Raw genomic sequence first — 20741 nt, 5'->3', positions numbered from 1 at the left:
TCTACAGTCCTTATACTCCTCAAGATCCTTAACATCTCCTAGTTCCCTAAACCTTTTGTACACCTTCCTTTTCCTCCTGACTAGGTTCAACACAGCCTTTGTGCACCACGGTTCCCGCGAACTACCAAAACCCCCTTGTCTCATCGGAACGTTGTCATGCATAGCTCCAGACAAACATTCCTTGAATATCCGCCACCTTCCTTCCGTACTTTTCCCTAAGAACGCCTCCTTCCAGTTTATTTGTCCAAGTAACTTCCTGACTTCTTCGTATCTCCCCTTACTCTAGACAAACACCTTCCTAGCCTGCCTGATTTTATCTCGTTCCAATGCAATTGTGAAGGAGATAGAATTATGGTCACCATTTCCAAGATGCTCTCCTACCGAGAGATCCGTCACCTGCCCTGGTTCATTCGCCAGTACCAGGTCAAGTACAGCCTCTCCTCTCGTAGGCTTATCCACGTACTGTGTCAGGAAACCTTCCTGAACACACCTAACAAGCTCCTCCCCATCCAAACCCCTTACCCTAGGGATATTCCAGTCGATGTTTGGGAAATTGAAGTCTCCCATCACGACAACTCTGTTATTAATACATCCCTCCAGAATCTGTTTCCCTATCTGTACCTCAACTTCCCTGTCACTATTGGGCGGCCTATAGAATACACCCAGCAAAGTTTTCGACCCTTTGCTGTTCGTAACTTCCACCCACAGAGACTCTGTAGATTGTCCCTCCACGGCATCCTCCTTCTCTGCAGCCATGACACTGTCCCTGATCAACAGTGCCACTCCACCACCTCTTCTGCCTCCCTCCCTGTCCTTCCTGAAGCATCTGAATCCTGGCACCTGAAGTACCCAGTCCTGTCCCTGAGACATCCAAGTCTCTGTAATGGCCACCACATCACATTCCCAAGCAGCAATCCATGCCCTAAGCTCATCTACCTTATTCACTACACTCCTGGCGTTAAAATATATACACTTCAGCCCCTCAGTCTGGGCATTTCCCTTCTCCACCCCCTGTCTAACCTCCCTCTCATATTGCCTGCAGTCCTCCCCTAACTGGGAGCTAACCTCCTCCGTCGCAGTCTCCCCATCACAATTCCCTCCCCCCATCCTTTCTAGTTTAAAGTCCCCCCAGTAGCCTTAGCCAGTCTTCCCGTTTTTGTGTAACAGGTTGTAAGACTGGTGTGGCTCATTCCTGATTCACAGCAAACACAACACATTTGTGTAAGGAAATGAGTGAAAATATCTGGGATAAGGATATGAGCTGGGAGAGCAGGATCAGTGTAGAGTGATGTGTGTCTGAATGGGGAACAGCTCCTATTACACTTCCCAATCTCAGCCTCTCCCTGTTCCCATGGTAACCCCAAACCCCACACATCATCACAAACTCATCTCCAACTCACTCATCTGGAAGAGGTTATTGCTGTGGATTATTGGAATAAAACTCTACTTACTGGTTACATTCAGCAGGCTTCCTTTCCTCGAGTCCGATACCCCCACTGTGCAGTAATAGACGGCAGTGTCACTGGGCTGCACCATGGTGATTGTCAGAATGAAGCTGTTACTGGAGGTGTCTCTGGAAGACTGGAATCGCTCAGTGATACCTGCGCCCCGGGTTATGCGGTTCGGTGGTTCATCGAATAAAACACTCTCCCAATCTTTCCCAGGTAGCTTCCGGTACCAGTAAACATAAGTGTGTGACACTGCGGCGTTCCTCACGGTGCACTGTAACCGTGCAGTCTGACCCTCTGTGACACGTTCCACACTCGGAGACTGGATAAGGACTGGAACATTCACACCTTTAACCAGAGGAAAAACAAATCAGTGAGTGACAGAAATCAGTGAGAGACAGAAATCAGTGAGAGACAGAAATCAGTGAGTGACAGAAATCAGTGAGTGACAGAAATCAGTGAGAGACAGAAATCAGTGAGTGACAGAAATCAGTGAGAGACAGAAATCAGTGAGTGACAGAAATCAGTGAGTGACAGAAATCAGTGAGTTAAATTCTGATCTGAAGGTTTGAAATTCCTGTGAGTATTTAAAGGGACAGTCCAGGCAGTAGAGTTTCTGTGTTAAAGGGAGGGAACAGGTTCTAAGGTTGACCTTGCTGTGTTAGTTTGTTGTTGCTCTGTATACAAAGAACAAAGAACAAGAACAGCCCGGGAAACAGGCCCTTCGGCCCAACGAGCCCGCGCCGCCATTTTAACATGACCAGTCCCCCCTTCACCCATGACCTTTATCTGTGCTTGTGGCATTCCACATTGAGGGAAAATTTATTAACTCCAATCAGCCTAACAGCACATCTTTGGGGTGTGGGAGGAAACCGGAGCACCCGGAGAAAACCCACGCAAGCACGGGCACGATACAACTATCCTGGGGGTGACAGTGTGCTGACCTCAGCAATACAGATGTGTTGATCTAACAGTGAAATACAATGTTGTCCTCACACTGTGGAACAGCTCTCTCAGACAAAGCTCCCCCTCCCAGATTTTGGGTGGAATTCTCCGGTCCCGCCCGCGGAGAGTTTGGTGACGTCGGGAGCAGGAGGGAAAAAGTCGGAATCCCACCGGGATTAAAGAAGTTTGTAATCCTCCTAAAGACGGGGTTAGGGCAGGGTGAAAAAGTTAGAAGGATAAAGTGTCTCTCTGTCCCTCTGCAGCGAATTCCCACTTTGATCCAAATTCTCCAATACACTCAGTGTGTGCACTGGGAAAAGTCCTTTTCTTATTCAGAGCTGTGAAGAGGCCTCACACTGACCTCTCAGCCCTGCAATCCAGGCTCAGGTTTTGCCCCACTATCTGTCAGGCTCCTTCCCCAAGGGTCTCCAGCTTCAGCCCCTGTTGCTGGTTTGTGCTCCCAGCACCCAGTCAGTCTGGGTGGGGTTTGTGTGGATTTAGTAATGAATAATCAAACAGGTTTAATTCAGAATCTGACTGGAAGGGGACATTTAGCAAACAGTGATCATAACATGGGAGAGTTTGACATTAAGTTTCAGACAGAGAAAGATCACTCACAAACAGAGCTTTGAAACTGAGGAAAGGCTGCCTTTGCTGGAAAGAGGCCATTTGGCCCATCAACACTGCACTGACTCTCCAAAAGAGCATTTTATCCAGGCCCTATCCCTGTTACCCCACATATTTGCCCTGCTAACCATCCTGACACTAAGGGGCAATTTCCCACAGCCAATCCACCTAACCCACACATCTTTGGACTGTGAGAGGAAACCAGAGCACCCGGAGGAAACCCACGCAGACATGGGGAGAATGTGAAAACTCCACACAGTTCCTGAAGTTTGGAATTGAACTCGGGCCCTGACACTGTGAGGCAGCAGTGCGAACCTCTGCGCCACCGTAGCAGCAACAGGAAAGGAAAATATTCCGGGGTAACTCCAAATCTTTGAGAGATTACAATGGAACACAAGAACAGGGACAGGGGCAACAATCAGACCTATTGACACAAAACAAGATCTCGGTCAGAGCAGTCCCGGGGGCAACAGAGAATGAGCTGGTTAGAGACAAAGTTCCCCAGACAAAGGAAGAAGGATTGAACATGATGCTGTGGTATTATCACTGAACGGTGAGGGAAAGGCACCTTAGACATTACAACCTGCAATTCACTTGTCATGGTGTTGAGGTTCGGGTGTAACTGGTGATTTTGTGGATTTGATGACAGGATGTGGCTTGTTGCTGTGTCCTAGTTATACTCTCATTTCCCACCTGATCTGAAACCTCTGTCTGGGCCTCTTCGGAATGTGGGAGGAAACCAGAATCCCCGGAGGAAACCCACATAGACATGGGGAGAACATGCAAACTCCAGACACACAAGTTTGGAATTGAACCCAGGTCCCTGACACTGTGAGGCAGCAGTGCTAACCACTTGCCACTGTAGCAGCAACAGGAAAGGAAAATATCCCGGGGTAACACAAAATCTTTGATAAACTAAGAAGTGATATGATCGGCATTATGGAGACAAGGGTGCTGGGGGACCAATGCTGGGAACTGAACATTCAAGGACAGTCAACATTTCGGAAGTTCAGGAAAAAGAGTAATGGGAGGTGGGGCAGTGTTGCTTGTGGTGTGGCGGGCGGTGTGGGGGGGTGGCACGGTGGCACAGTGGTTAACACTGCTGCCTCGCAGTGCCCACAAATACACCACTTAATGTACAGACTGTCAGTCAAACCCATTGTCCCATTAAACTGGAAAGAATGGTGGAACACTCAGTTCTGTGACCCGTGTTCCCAGCCTGTGTAATTCTGTGTCAGATACACTAAACCATCTCAATACAATGATAAATCTCCAGTTCTGAATGTTCTAACTGTAGAATCCACACACAATACAGGAGCTGACACACACAGCAGCACAAACCAGGGAGAGTTATTTCATAAGAAGTGAAACTTCTCCAAACCAAACCATAACTTGTACTTACCCCCAGAAACACAGAGGGACAAAGTCAGAACAAAAAGAGTTTTACTGATCATCTCGACAGAGTGACAATCCTGTTTCTCCACACCGTTTATTGTCTGTCCAGTGAACACATTGAAACACAAAGTGTCCCAGCAACTGCAGCTGGTTTCATATTGGTTTCTTCACCAGCGAATGAAGTTAAAGAGCAGATAAAGAGGAAGCGGTGACATTGAGCCAATGGCTACTCCCCTTCCTGGGTGGAACTGTTATAAGTGACGTTTATCATTTGTTGAGTGAAGCTCCGCACAATAAATTGGTTTAAGATGAAGAGTTCACACAGTGAGGGAGACAATAGCTGCAGAAATGTAGATAGTTGGAACATTTATTCAAAATCACTGGAACCAAATCCCCTGTCCCTTGGTAACAACAACCAGCATTTACATAGCCCCTTAAACAGTGAAAATCCTCACAGGATTCCTCACAGGAGAGAAAATAAACTAAATTTACATCAAAGCAAAAAAATGAGAAATGAGGAACAAATAACCAGGAGCTCGATCCTGAGCAGAGTGTTACAGAGGAGCGAAAACTGACATCATGGGGCCTGATTGGAACTCTCCACTCTCCCCCGCCCAACCAACCCCCACCCCCACCCTCAACCCCCTTCCCCCGGCTCCAACAGCAGCGTGTGTTTAACCCACACCCATTCACCGCGATGGAAGCAGAACATTCACTTTTGCTGGCTGCTCATTGCCGTGGTTTCTGTGGTCAGCCTGCTCTAACTGCGCTGTTCATTGGCTCCTCACATCAGCTGGAGCCTGACATCCAGAGTATTTAGTACCACTTAAAGCTCAACTATAGGAGCATTGCCACTGCTGGTGATGCTGGGATCATTCACAATACTCTGCAATGTAGGACCCACCCTGGGGGGAGGGGAGAGAAACAGGGGGAGACACACGGAAACTACAGACCCCAACTGAACCCCGAGAGAGTTTTGACGTGAGCCAGTGGGTTGACAGGAGAGGGATGTAAGGGGATGTTTGTGAATGGAGACAAGATGGAAAGAGCTTCCTTTGCATTCCAGGGTGATGCTGGAGTAGTGAATGGTTTTGGGAGGGGATAGCAGGGCCTGATGGTGCCTGAGTGGCCCATCCAATGAAGCCAATGATTGGTGAAACCAGTTGTAGCCGTTGCTCTCTGTGAGCCTTGGATTGAAGGGAGTGAGGTGGGTTCATCCCAAGGGGAATAACCATGGGGAGAGAGAGGATTTTACTGATGACAATGGCCTCAAAGGTGGGGCTGAAGGTGTGATTGAGCAGAACAGTGGCTCCAAATGGAGAGGCAAAGGCTGGCCCACTAAGTGTCTGAAAGCTCCTTTAGAAATTACTGACAGATTTTAGGAATTATACCGGAACCCAAACCATTCTTTAAGTTGAATAGAGTTCAGATCCCGGCCAATCAGGATCCAATGGGAATGCTGCAACAGTCTAATGGGGCTGAATGTCCATAAAATATACACGTTTCTTTACAGCAAATACACCTGTAATCTGCTTCACCCTGAACTCAATGTTACTAAGAATAAATCCAGGCTGATGCAGTAACACTGAAAAGTATCACTGTGCACAGCCTTGGGCCTGAACCCTTCACAGGCAGATTGTGGTGTGAGATAAATGCAGACCTATCACTGACAGCATCTCCGCTTATCAGGGGCAGCAGCCTCTCTCAGACTGAAAACTCACACCATTTGTCATTTCTGCTGAAGTGAAGGAGTTGCCCAGAACACATGAATGTGCAGCTATTTCGAGTTGTCTGGGATTTGATTGCTTTACCATCTTAAATATTCACAGGTTGCCATTAGGCATTTTAAAAAGTTTTAAGTGAATCAGCTGGATTCCAGAGAGGCAGATTGCAATGATCAGTGAACTGGATATTTAGTTGAAGATTGGTTTTATTTGTGAGTTGAAAAGAGTGAGAGAACACACAAACCACAGCTCCAACACCTTATTTTTGTTTGTCCATTTATCAGCCTCTATCTTCACTCACACCACATTTCAAACCATGGAAGGTCAAAATGCAAAAGCTGATTAGCAGATTGGTGCAAAGTCCGATCAACAACAACACCCTGCATTTATGTAGCACCCTTAACTTAGCAACTTAACTTCCCAGGGTTCTACAGATGACATCATTCCGGTAATGTGGCGACCAGTAATGAATGCAACACTCTAATTGTGCCAAACCAAAGTTTAATTAAACTGCAGCATGACACCCTGACCCTTGTACTCAATGCCCCGACCAATAAAGGCAAGCATGACATTTACCTTCTTTACCAGCCTATCGACATGTGTAACCACTTTCAGGGAGCTATGGACTTGAACCCCAAGATCCCTCTGTACATCAGTGCTGTTCAGGGTCCTGCCATTAACTGTATACTTACCCTTAACATTTGATTACCCAAATGCAGCACCTCACATTTGCCCGGATTAAACTCCATCTGTCATTTCTCCACCCATATCTGCAGCTGATCTCTGTCCCACTGTATCCTTTAACAACCTTCTACACAATCCACAACTCCACCTCTCTTTGTATCGTTTGGAAACTTTCTAATCAACCCATCGATGTTTTCATCCAAGTCATTTATATATATCACAAACAGCACAGCTCCCAGTCCGGATCCCGACGGAACTCCACTAGTCACGGACCTGAACCAGATCAGCACCTTCCACCCAGCCTGCAGGTGCAGCACGTGGTCAGGAAGGCGAATGGGATGCTGGCCTTCATAGCGAGGGGGATCGAATATAAAAGTAGGGAGGTCTTGCTGCAGCTGTATAGGGCACTGGTGAGGCCGCAGCTGGAGTACTGTGTGCAGTTTTGGTCGCCGCACTTACGCAAGGATATTTTGGCCCTGGAGTGAGTGCAGAGGAGGTTTACTTGGCTGATACCGGAGTTGAGGGGGTTGAGCTATGAGGAGAGGCTGAATAAGACATTTGGCATGCTTGGTTTTGCTTGGTTTCATTGGTCAGAATATTGGATAAAAGAGTTGTAATGCTTGTTGAAGTTGTGCAAGACATTGGTGAGGCCACACTTGGAATACTGTGTGCAATTCTGGTCTCCCTATTATAGAAAGGATAGTATTAAGAAGGCGTTGTTTAAGAAGGGTGGCAGGCAAAAGGCGGGGAATTATAGGCTGGTTAGTTTAACATCTGTTGTAGGAAAAATGTTAGAATCCGTCATCAAGGAGAAAATAGCGAGGCATCTTGAGGAGAATTGTTTGGTAGAGCAGACGCAGCACGGTTTCGTTAAGGGGAAGTCGTGTCTGACAAATTTATTGGAGTTCTATGAGGATGTGTCTAGGGCGGTGGATAGAGGAGAGCCGGTAGATGTGGTCTTTCCTGATTTTCAGAAGGCGTTTGACAAGGTGCCTCACAAGAGGTTATTGCAGTAGGTCAGGGGGCATGGAGTTGGGGGTAGGGTGTTAGCATGGATAGAGGATTGGCTGTCAAACAGGAAGCAGAGAGTGGGGGTCGATGGGTGCTATTCGGATTGGCGGTTGGTGACGAGTGGAGTGCCCCAGGGGTCGGTGCTGGAGCCTCAGCTATTTACCATTTATATAGATGACCTGGAGGAGGGAACCGAGTGTAGGGTGTCGAAATTTGCTGATGACACCAAGATTGGTGGAACGGCAAATTGCGCGGAGGGTGTGGAGAGTCTGCAGAAGGATCTAGATAGGCTGGGCGAATGGGCCAGGAACTGGCAAATGGAATTTAATGTTGGCAAATGTGAGGTTGTCCACTTTGGTAGGAAGGACTATTACTTACATGGTGAAAAACTGCAGCATGCGACGGTGCAGAGGGATCTCGGGGTCCTTGTGCATGAGTCGCAAAAACCCAGCCTGCAGGCGCAGCAGGTGGTCAGGAAGGCGAATGGGATGCTGGCCTTCATAGCGAGGGAGATTGAATATAAAAGTAGGGAGGTCTTGCTGCAGCTGTATAGGGCACTGGTGAGGCCGCACCTGGAGTACTGTGTTCAGTTTTGGTCGCCGCACTTACGCAAGGATATTTTGGCCTTAGAGGGAGTGCAGAGGAGGTTTACTAGGCTGATTCTGGAGTTGAGGGGGTTGAACTATGAGGAGAGGCTGAATAAACTAGGCTTGTACTTGTTAGAGTTCAGAAGAATGAGAGGAGATCTCATTGAGACATATAAGATGATGAATGGGATGGATAGGATAGAGGTGGAGAGGCTCTTCCCACTCAGAAAGGACAGTAGGACTAGAGGGCACAGCCTCAAGATAAAGAGGATGCAGTTTAGAACGGAGTTGAGGAGGAACTTCTTCACTCAAAGGGTGGTGAATCTCTGGAATTCTCTGCCCGTTGAAGTGGTGGAGGCTGCCTCGCTCAATATATTTAAGACGCAGGTTGAAGGGGTTTTGATAAGCGAGGGGATTAAGGGTTATGGGGAGAGGGCGGGAATGTGGAACTGAGCAACGACAGATCAGCCATGATCTTATTGAATGGCGGGGCAGGCTCGAGGAGCTAGATGGCCTACTCCTGCTCCTATTTCTTATGTTTTTATAACCTCTTCAACTCACTCCCACTGCGCGGTGGAAATCCAAGAGCTTCAGAAGCAGACTCCTTTCCGCTCCGAGACCTTCCTGGCTTGACTGGACGCTGACCCAAACGTCACCTTCTCCCCAGCTCAGAGCTGTTTCCATGAGATCTTCCATACATCGCCAATCCCAAAATCAGCTCAATATCTGTCCTTACAGATCCTTTTCCCCAGTCATCTTCAATTCCACTGTTCTCAGCATTCCTTGGAACTTTTCTGGGATAAGTTGGATCTGGGCGTGCAGGTCCACAGTTCCCTCAAATCGGCAACACAGGTGGCCGAGGTGATTAAGAAGGCTTCTGGCCTCCTTGTCTTCATCAGCCGGGGGATTGAGTACAAGAGTTGGGAAATCATCTCTAAACCCTTGGTTAGCCTGTGTTTGGAGTATTGCGTGCAGTTGCGTTCACCGCACGACCAGAAGGACACCGAAGCTTTGGAGAGAATGCAAAGAGGGTTCACCAGGATGTTGCCTGCTCTCCAGGGCATTGGCTTTGAGGAGAGGTTGAATAAACTGGGATTGTTTTCAGTGGGAAGACGGAGGCTGAGGGGAGACCTGATAGAGGTCTACAAAATAACGAGAGGCACAGACAGGGTGGATAGTCACAGGCTTTTACCCGAGGGTGGAAGTGTCAATTCCAAGGGGACACAGGTTGAAGGTGAGAGGGGGAAAGTTTAAGGGAAATGTGTAGGGGAAGTTTTTCACACAGAGAGTGATTGGGGCCTGGAAGGCGCTGCCAGAGGAGGCGGTGGAAGCAGGCACATTAGCAACATTTGAGAGACATCTGGAGGGTACATGAATAGGCAGGGAATAGAGGAGCAGGATTGAGGGGCTGAATGGCCTCTTCCTGCTTTGAATTTGTGTGTTTGTGTGTAAATCCTGAAGGATGTGTTTTGATGAAAGGCCACAAATTGGAAACATATAAAATCCCGATGGGATTGGACAGGCGAAATGTGGGAAGAATGTTCCCGATGTTGGGGAAATCCGGAACTAGGGATCACAGTCTAAGAATAAGGGGTAAGCCATTCAGGACTGAGATGGGGAAGAACTCCTTCACCCAGAGAGTTGTGAACCTGTGGAATTCTCTCCCACAGAAAGCTGTTGGGGCCGGATCGTTAGAAATGTCCAACCGGGAGCTGGACACGGCCCTTGTGGCTAAAGGGATCAAGGGGGATGGAGAGAAAGTGGGAGAGGGACACTGACAGTGCGTGATCAGCTATGATCATATTGAATGGTGCAGCAGGCTCGAAGGACCGAATGGTCTAATCCTGCAGCAGTTTTCTCTGTTTCTATGTGACCTCGCTCTGTGTGTGCTTCCAGAGCTACTGAGTATTTCCAGATAAAAGCAAAATATCACGGATGCTGGAATCTGAAACAAAAACTGAATGTGCTGGAAAATCTCAGCAGCTCTGACAGTATCTGCGGAGAGAGAATAGAGCCAACATTTCCAGTCTAAAGTCAGCTCTGACAAAGGGTCATCCAGACTCGAAACATTGGCTCTATTCTCTCTCCACAGATACTGTCAGAGCTGCTGAGATTTTCCAGCATGTTCTGTTTGTGTGGGAATATTTCCAGAATCCCGCAAATCTCATCAACATTAGAATCTGTGCAGTCGGTCAGGCTGCCCCGTGACAAGGGAATGGCATTGGGAGTCGGGGGTGGGGGACCATCAGGAGGGTGGGGGGTGATCAGGAGGGTGGGGGTTGACGGGATTGGGGGGGGGTGGGGTGGGAGATGAGCAGCAAAGAGATGTTAGTGATCGGGTGGAGAGTTTCCTGCCTGCTGCTTGTACCAGTGATGACTTTGTCTTGTAGTTTTGCTTTCAGTTGTGAATGCGCTTCACAGCGGAGTACTCTGTGGCACTCTCAGCAACTCTTACTCTCGGCTGGATTCTGCTTTGACCCTGGAACTGAAGCTCGGCATAACTACACTCCCCTTCACCGGCCTGGAATTCAATAGAAACATTCATCACTAAATATTCTCCAAACGCAACAAAGGAACCTCTCTGTGAACAGATCGAGTTATTTTTAACTGAATGGTTTCTTTCTCTCTCTGGAAGATACTGACGGGCTGTTGGGATGTGCTTTTTATTGACAGCTGCTAATTTGTACAAAGCAAGATCCCACAAAGAGAAATGTGACAGTGACCTGATAATGGGCTGTGATAACGTTGTTTCAGGGATAAATATCACCCAGACATTAAAGGGTGACTCCTCTCCAACCTTCCAAATAGTGCCCCAGGATCTTTTACATCTCAAGCACCGACACCACAGGGACTGCAGTGGCTCCAGAAGGCAGCTCACTGCCACCTTCTCAAGGGGTAATTAGGGATGGGCAATAAATGCCGGATCGAGCCAGCAATGCCCTTGTCCTGTAAACGGATTGTAAAAATTCCAAAGCCAGTTGAGACAAGCCGCTTTCTCTCCCAACTGGAATCAACAGATTCCATCTTCCTGATCCAAGGCCTATTTGTGTGTTGAGGCTTCTTACAGGAACCTCGACAAGAATCCTTGGGATAATAAATGAATTAAAGAATAGGGAGATAGTGAAGGAAGTTGGAATTGAGGTGGGTGATCAGCCATGATTGTATCGAATGGGATAGCAGATTCAATGGGCTGAATGGCCAACTCCCACTGTTATTGTTTAGGTTTTAGATACAAAACATTTCCAATTCTGTCCAAATTGCACATTTGATATAAATTTCATACATATTGTGGAACTGGTTCTGTACATTAAACTCCAGAATATTTCTGTGTTGTCTGGGGCAGAGAGTTGACTCAGTGCAGTTGGAAAGCTGCTCTTCCACAGTAATTACTGATGTTACAAGAGGTGGGACCTGTTAGTTACAGAAAGGGAACTAACCACATTCTCAATAACTTGGTGTTTGGTTCAGAATGAAACCACGAGACTTGCTGAGAGTTTTCACAGGCTGCACACAATCTGAAGCAGCTGCTTCACCTTCAGGAACCTTGGATAGATCCCTAAGGTCAGGTGTTTCTCATGGGTTGGTGTAGACTCGATGGGCCGAAGGGCCTCTTCTGTACTGAATGATTCGATGATTCGAATATGGGCCGGATTTTAGAAATAACAGCAAAGTGACCAGAATAGCTCTCAACTTACACAGAAACCCACAGAAAATATGTAGCCAAATTTACCACCGACCACAAAACCCTGTCGAATAGAAACTGCTAGAATGTTTCAAAAGATAGATTCATAGAGTCATCGAGGTTTACAGCATGGAAACAGGCCCTTCGGCCCCACTTGTCCATGCTACCCCTTTTTGCTAAACCACTAGGCTTTTCCCAATTGCCCACATTTGGCCCATATCCGTCTCCACCCATCTTACCCATGTAACTGTCTAAATGCTTATTAAAAGAAAAAAATTGTACTCACCTCTACTATTGCCTCTGGCAGCTTGTTCCAGACACTCACTACCCTCTGTGTGAAAAATTGCCCCTCTGAACTCTTTTGTATCTCTCCCCTTAAACTTATGCCCTTGAGTTTTAGACTCCCCTACCTTTGGGAAAAGATATTGACTATCTAACTGATCAGTGTCCCTCGTTATTTTATAGACCTCTATAAGATCATCTCCTACACTCCAGGGATAAGAATACCAGTCGATCCAGCCTCTCCTTATAACTCAAGCCATCAAACCCTAGTAACATCCAAGTAAATCTTTTCTGCATTCTTTCTAGTTTAATAATATCCTTTCTATGATAGGGTGACCAGAATTGGAATTCCAAGTTTGGCCTTACCAATGTCTTGTACAATTGCCTGAAATTTATTTATAATGGGTGCTTATACAAGTCAATGAGTCATCTTAATGTTACAATGTGTGAGAGAATGTCTCTCTATGTGCAACATGTTGTCAGATAATAAATAAGAAAATACTTTAATTTTCTATCATTCTAATCCTTGATTATTTTCTTCCAGACCCTGTAATAGGCACTGGGTGAGATTTTCCTGGAAATCGGGAAGGGGGGATAGTGGGTGGGAGAGGTGGTGTTGAAGGCGCTGACAGTAACAGAAACTTTCTCTGCTGTAAAGTCCAGCAAAAAAAATCAACCAGAGACTGAATCCCACAATACATTGTCGGCGGGGCGACCTCTGATTCACCGACCCCAGCAGCAACTCAGCATCTCGAGGATCGAGCACCCTCCAGTGCCGGGGGCAATGCCAGGGTACTGACCGGGCATGTCCCTCTCCCCCACCCGGGGGCTTAACCTCCCTGTGTGGCCCCAGTGGGTTCCCTTCACCCGGTTCACATTGTGTTCAATCGCTGCTGTAAATCTCACCATCGTGACAGGAGGGGAACCTTTTCATGATATTATAATTTATTGAAATGAGGTTCCCTTTTTGGGCGGGCACATCATTACATCACCGGGATGGGGTGGCGAAAATCACCAGTGAGATTCTCGTTTCCGACTCTCACAAGATTTTGCTGTTTGCGCTCACGGTGAATGCGGGCACAAAGTCACAGAAAGTACGTTCAATCTTTGTCCTTATTGCTATCTTTTAAAAATTGATTGTCTGCTGAAACAAGAAGATGGCTGCTACTAGTCACATGATTACATAGTTTGCCCTTTGTTCTGAAGCTCCCCAGGAGGTACAAGGAAAAATATATTTCCTCAGCCTGTGGAATCTCTCATTTCATTGTACAGACCCCCTGTAATCATGAAACCAGGAGACTCACACATCCAAACTCATTGTGCCCACAGAGCTGCTAATGGACTCACAGCTCGGACCCTCCGAGTCCATTTCAAAAGGGGAGCATGGATGGCCATTTGGAACTGATAAGCTCATCGTTCCAGCAGAGTTAGAGAGTCAGTCGAGACAATGAATTCATGACGCAAGACCCTCAGTGTGTGCACACATAAGGGTGTGTGAGTGTCACGGTGCATGTGTGTGAGGGTGTGTATGTCTGTGATGGTGTGTGAGAGGGTGTGTGTGAGTGTGAGAAGGTATGTGAGGGTGGGTGTAAGGGTGTGTGTCAGTGTGCATCTGAGAAGGTGTGTCAGCAAGGGTAAGTGTGAGTGTGTCAGGATGTCTTTATGAGTGTCTATGCATGAGGGTGTGTGTGTGTGTGTGTGTGTGTGTGTGTGTGGATGTGTACGTGAGGGTTTGTGTGTGAAGATGTGTGGATATGTGTGAGGGTTTGTGTGAGTGTGTTTGAGGATGTGCGTGAGGGTATATGCGTGGGTGAGTGCGAGGGTGCTTGCAAGGGTATGTGTGAGGGTGTGTGTCTGGGGGTGTGTGTGTGAGTATGTGTGAGGGAGGGCGCGGTGGAATGGGAAGTTGTGAACATTCCTCTCCAGGTTGAAGTTCACTTTCGGAGTTAATGATAACTCGAGTTTCCTGCAGTTTCTTCGGAAATTGGTTCACACAAACCAAAGGATTTGGAAAAGGTGCCGCCACATTCTTCAAAAAGAATTGAAAAGTGCTTCTGCTGACAGACAGGTGGTGTGGGGAACTCAGTGCAGGTTGTTCTCACTCTCCTGTCTGTAACACTGCAATGATTTGTCATTCTTACAGTAATATGGATGGTGCTCCTGTGGAATACAATGTACTGCCTATTTTGGAAGCAGTTTGCAAAGCTGAAGTATGAAAAATACAGTAAAACACAACAGCTGGACGACATTTCCTTACCAAGGCAGAAGAAGCTGCTCCTCGTTTGCTGCGCTGGGTTTGATCTAAAAGGAAACACAACGATGTTACTTCCGAATAGATCCACGGAAAGATGGAGCTTTTGAAACTTGGAATGAGAGCGATTGAAAAATGCCCGTGTCACCTTGGGCAGTTTTCTCAGAGTGAAGCTAATGGGGGAGATGGGGATTATTCTCCATCAGCTGCACTGTCTTCAAAAACTCATCATCCAAATCAGAATCTCACACAAGGCCATTCGCCCCATTCAGCCTGTACTAGCTCATTATCAGAGCCATTGTGCTTCATCCCACATTCCTGCTTTTTATCCACAATCCTGGAAATGCCTCATCCTCCAGCACTTGTCCAACTCTCTTTTCCCATTATTTCTGGAATCAGCTTCCACCACATTCCCAGCTCGAGTGTTCCACATCCCGACAACTCTCATTTCTCCCCATCTGCCCTCTAGATCTTTACCCAGTGATTTGAAATCGATGATCGCTGGTTACTGATCCGTTCACCAGAGGGAATAGATTTTCTCTCTATCAAAACCTCACCATCTTTAAACTCTTTACTGGGTCAGATCTGAACCTTCTCTATCCCGAGGAATCCCTCTGTGAACGGACAATGTGCTCCATCTACAAAGGCATGATCACTACATGCTGGTGACACAGAGGAGGCTGTTCCTTTCTGGAAGTTTCTATCTCTTTGGAGCCACTGGCTGCAGCATTGCCAGACTGAGGGGGTGTTTCACAGTGCAGCGACAAGGCTGGGGGCAGCCTCCTGCCATCTTCATTCTGTAGGATGTAGATTTACAACCTTTAACAGGAAATTCTGTCAGTCAGACAATGAATTGGTCAAATTATTAGCAAGTTAATTACATCACAAAACTGTCAACATCAAAGGGACATCTGGGATTGAGAGTAATTCCTGCCAAACTTTGCAATAATGATTGAATTAGTTTACTTACTATCCACTGTTGCGTACACAGGGTTCTGGTCTCCATCAGGATCCCTAAAGAAATGCCACACATTAGCTTCATTGAGGCTTTCCTACAGAACAGCGCTGTAATATTCACACTCTGGGTGGAGATGCAGTTTAGATTTTTCAACATGGATTTCCCATCTGAGTTTTTTATGGAAGATTTCACGGATGAACAAGATCGATCGATTCATTCCCTCAATAAACAGAACTTGCTCTAGCAATAACACAAAGAATTTGACCAAAATCAGAAGGCATGCTGGGAAGCTTGATCAGGATGGGTAAATATGATTGGATTGTTTCCTTGTGGGGAGGGTAATGGCTGAAGTAGGCTGCTTACACAGAGTGTCCATTCGAACTGTTCTCACTTGGTCTGAGCATCATGAGGGACTGTGCAGCAAGCGAGACACAGACATCAAACCAGCGCTCTGATTGAGTTCAGTAGGTGGGCTCGGTGGGGAATTATCCAGCACTTATATCCTGAGGGTGATGTTTCGTACTTTAACTGTTCAAACCTTCCTGACTCTCAGCAGCAGTTAGGTGCCTCTTGGTCAGTGCTGGAGTCAGTGTGATGTTGTGACAGTTGGAGATGACTGGCACCAGTTGAGTATCTGGACATGTGTGGCTCTCATCAGTAGCAGGTCACTCCCCGTGAACTGTACACTACAAGGGAAAAGTTACTGCTCACTGAAAGCAGCAAGTTATAAAATAGTGCCCCTGTCCAGTTACAGCAACAGACACAAGATGAATCATATTTACCTTGGTGTGGAGTTCCCTGCTGAACAGAACCTCTTTTTCACAAGATAACCTGTGAGCAGAGCAATGCAGAACAAGACAACCAAGGACAGAATGATAGCCAGGCTGAACACAACGGGATCTGAAATCCAGGGATTATTGTCGGATGATTCTTCTGTAAAATATGAGAATGTTACACACACTACAGCTTCAGTTTGAGTAGTGTACATCGACCGGAATGGAAATAAAATCAGACAGAACCTGTTTCTGTCAGTTTCTGCTGAACACATTCGGGTAAAATTGTCCCTTTCATACGGGGCAAGTTAACAGCCTGGAATGAAAGACCAGTGCCACAGAATGGCTTCTTCCTCTAACATTGTTGCCTTTTTTTATGGATCTGAAAGAAGTCCAAAGATCAGTCGTACAGCAGGGCAGAGACCCCTGATCCAATGGCAGTTTGCACCAATACCAAAGAATCGCAGGGGAACATTCAAAAAAATCCCAGAACTTCCAAACGCTTGTTTGTGTGAAGTTGGGAGGATGAGGAATGATCCGCCTTCCCCTGCCTGTCCACACTCACCAAACCTCACTCACTCAGCAACCATCTCTCCAGTGCTGCACCCAGAGGGATGTGGATGCTCCATTGTTAAATACATTTAAGGCTGGAATAGAGAGATTTTGCTCTGTCGGGGAATTCAGAGATACGGTGACAGAGAGACGGGGTTTAACTGGAGTTGGCAGACGCACCTCTGTAATTTCAACCCCAGGAATTAAACTTGAAGTTGGGTACATTTCTTCCATCGACAATGTGCTGAAGTTAGTATTGATTTGGAACCTACATTGTCTGTCTAAAATACAACAAAAGGATGGTGATGCTATCTAAAGGTCGGTGTAATGAAGAAAAGGCCCAGTCAGAGTGGACGTGGTGAGGATGTTTCTACTGGTGGGAGAGACTGGAACTCGAGGGCACAACCTCAGAGTGAAGGAACACTCTTTTAAAACTGAGATGAGAAGGAATTTCTTCAGCCAGAGAGTGGTGAATCTGTGGAACTCATTGTCACACAGGGTTGTGGAGGCCAGGTCATTGAGTGTCTTTAACACAGAAATAGACAGGTTTTTGATCAGTAAGAGGATCAGGGGATATGGGGAGAAAGCAGGAGAATGTGGATAAAAATCCTGTCAGCCATGATTAAACGGGAAAGCAGACTCGATGGGCCGAGTGGCCTAATTCTGCTCCTATATCTGATGGTCTTATGGTCGTACGGTGAGCAGGCAGCGAATGGAGTTGCAGCCCAAGGTCAGCCATCATTTGTAGTGGAGTTCCCCAGGGCTGAGTGCTGGGATCTTGCTTTTCCTCAGATACATGAATGACCGAGCCCTTAGCGTTCAGAGCACAATTTCAACATGTGGGTGATCCGAAACTTGAGAATATTGGAAACTGTGAGGAATATCGTTTGGAAATTCAATAGGACAGAGACAAAATGTTAGAGTGGGCAGACAGGTGTCAGATAAAGTTTGACATGGAGAAATGTGAGGAGATCCATGTCGGTGGGAAGAACATAAAGAGACAATGTAAATAAGGGTTACAAATCTAAAGGGGACGCAGAAACAGAGGCAGCTGAGTGTGTGAATGTATAATTCATTGAAGCTGACAGGACAGGTGGAGAGAGCAGTTAATAAAGCACACAGTCTCCTGGGCTTTGGAGAAGGATTGTAGAAATTAGGACTGATTTCCATGGGGGAGAGAAGGTGGAGAGGAGATTTGAACCATAGAACCACAGAACACTACAGCACAGAAAGAGGCCCTTTGGCCCTTCTTGTCTGTGCCGAATCATTTTTCTGCCTCGTCCCACTGATCTGTACCTGGACCATATCCCTCCACACCCCTCTCACCCATGTACCTGTCCAAGGTTTTCTTAAATATTAAAAGTGAGCCTGCATTTATCACTTCGTCTGGCAGCTCATTCCACACTCCCACCATACTCTGTGTGAAGAAGCACCCCCCTAATATTCCCTTTAAACATTTTCCTCTTCACCCTTAACCCATGTCCTCAAGTTTTTTTCTCCCCTCGGCTCAATGGAAAAAGCTTGCTTGCATTCACTCTATCCATACCCATCACAATTTTATATGCCTCTATCAAATCTCCCATCATTCTTCGACACTCCAGGGAATAAAGTCCTAATCTCTCTCTGTAACTCAGTTTCTCAAGTCCCAGCAACATCCTTGTAAACCTTCTCTGCACTCTTTCAACCTTATTAATATCCTTCCTGTAATTAGGTGACCAAAACTGCACACAATGCTCCAAATTCAGCCTCACCAATGTCTTATACAACCTCACGATAACACTCCAACTCTTATACTCAATACTTTGATTTATAAAGGCCAATGTTCCAAAAGCACTCTTTACAACCCCCATCTACCTGTGACGTCACTTTTAGGGAATTATGTATCTGTACTCCCAGATCCCTCTGTTCTACTGCACTCTTCAATGTCCTACCATTTACCTTGTATGTTCTACCTTGGTTTGTCCTTCCAAAGTGCAATACCTCACACTTGTCTGCATTAAAATCCCCCTACCATTTTTATCCCATTATTCTAGCTGGTCTAAATCCCTCTGCAAGCTTTGAAAACCTTCCTCACTGTCCACTACACCTCCAATTGTTGTATCATCAGCAAATTTGCTGATCCAATTACCACATTATCATCCAGATCATTGATATAGATGACAAACAGGAATGCACCCAGCACTGATCCCTGTGGCACACCACTAGTCACAGGTCTCCACTCAGAGAAGCGTTTTCAGAAGGCATTTGATAAGGTGCTTCACAAGAGGTTATTACAGAAGGTCAGGGGGCATGGAGTTGGGGGTAAGGTGTTAGCATGGAAAGGGGATTGGCTGTTAAATAGGAGGCAGAGAGTTGGGATCAACGGGTGCTATTCGGATTGGCGGTTGGTGACTAGTGGAGTGCCTCAGGGGTCGGAGCTGGGGCCTCAGCTGTTTACCATTTATATAGATGATCTGGAGGAGGGAACCAAGTGTATGGTGTCGAAATTTGCTGATGACACTAGGATTGGTGGAACAGCAACTTGTGTGGAAGGTGTGGAGAGTCTGCAGAAGGATTTAGATAGGCTGGGCGAATGGGCCAGGAACTGGCAAATGGAATTTAATGTTGGCAAGTGTGAAGTTGTCCACTTTGGTAGGAATAATGGTAGGGAGGACTATTACTTACGTGGAGAAAAACTGCAGCAGGCGATGGTGCAGAGGGACCTCGGGGTCCTTGTGCATGAGTCGCAAAAACCCAGCCTGCAGGTGCAGCAGGTGGTCAGGAAGGCAAATGGGATGCTGGCCTTCATAAGAACATAAGAAATAGGAGCGGGAGTAGGCCATCTAGCCCTTCGAGCCTGCCCCGCCATTCAATAAGATCATGGCTGATCTGTTGTGATTCAGTTCCACATTCCCGCCCTCTCCCCATAACCCTTAATACCCTCTCTTATCAAAAACCCATCAACCCGCGTCTTAAAACTATTTAGCGAGGCAGCCTCCACCACTTCAACGGGCAGACAATTCCAGAGATTCACCACCCTTTGAGTGAAGAAGTTCTTCCTCAACTCCGTTCTAAACCGCACCCCCTTTATCTTAAGGCTGTGCCCCCTAGTCCTACTGTCCTTTCTCAGCAGGAAGAGTCTCTCCACCTCTATCCTATCCATCCCATTCATCATCTTATACATCTCAATGAGATCTCCCCTCATTCTTCTAAACTCTAACGAGTACAAGCCTAGTTTATTCAGCCTCTCCTCATAGCTCAACCCCTTCAACTCCGGCATCAGCCTAGTAAACCTCCTCTGCACTCCCTCCAAGGCCAAAATATCCTTGCGTAAGTACGGCACCCAAAACTGCACACAGTACTCCAGCTGCGGCCTCACCAATGCCCTATACAGCTGCAGCAAGACCTCCCTACTTTTATATTCAATCCCCCTCGCTATGAAGGCCAGCATCCCATTCGCCTTCCTGACCACCTGCTGCACCTGCAGGCTGGGTTTTTGCGACTCATGCACAAGGACCCCGAGGTCCCTCTGCACCGTCGCCTGCTGCAGTTTTTCGCCACGTAAGTAATAATCCTTCCTACCATTATTCCTACCAAAGTGGACCACCTCGCACTTGCCAACATGAAATTCCATTTGCCATTTCCTGGCCCATTCGCCCAGCCTATCTAGATCCTTCTGTAGACTCTCTACACCCTCCGCGCAATTTGCCGTTCCACCAATCTTTCCCAGGAAGCTCCCGGTACCAGGGAACATCAGAGTGTGAGACTGCGGTGTTCCTCACGGTGCACTGTAACTGTGCAGTCTGACCCTCTGTGACACGTCCCACACTCGGAGACTGGATA

General features: G+C 46.9%; 1 protein-coding gene and 1 long non-coding RNA gene across 2 annotated transcripts in view; both read right to left on the bottom strand.

Annotated features, from left to right (window-relative positions):
* LOC145350506 (basement membrane-specific heparan sulfate proteoglycan core protein-like) overlaps window positions 1–9117 on the bottom strand; it is a 119139-nt gene extending 110022 nt beyond the window's left edge. Inside the window, exons 1-3 of the mRNA XM_080199703.1 lie at window positions 8983–9117; window positions 4423–4516; window positions 1452–1781 (exon numbers count right to left, since the gene is read on the bottom strand). Coding sequence (XP_080055829.1) covers window positions 1452–1781; window positions 4423–4516; window positions 8983–9117 — 559 coding nt within the window. The remainder of the gene's footprint in view (window positions 1–1451; window positions 1782–4422; window positions 4517–8982) is intronic.
* Window positions 9118–10773: 1656 nt separating this feature from the next.
* On the bottom strand, window positions 10774–15635 carry LOC145350672 (uncharacterized). The gene is made up of 3 exons (XR_013888245.1): window positions 15607–15635; window positions 14643–14686; window positions 10774–10942 (listed from the first exon to the last, which is right to left on the bottom strand). It is a non-coding gene; the product is annotated as an uncharacterized LOC145350672 (long non-coding RNA).
* Between the last annotated feature and the right edge of the window lie 5106 nt (window positions 15636–20741).

Source organism: Carcharhinus amblyrhynchos, chromosome 12, assembly GCF_965287045.1.
Source record: "Carcharhinus amblyrhynchos chromosome 12, sCarAmb.v2.hapA, whole genome shotgun sequence".
Classification (NCBI taxonomy): domain Eukaryota; kingdom Metazoa; phylum Chordata; class Chondrichthyes; order Carcharhiniformes; family Carcharhinidae; genus Carcharhinus; species Carcharhinus amblyrhynchos.
This window is presented reverse-complemented; position numbering and strand designations above follow the sequence as displayed.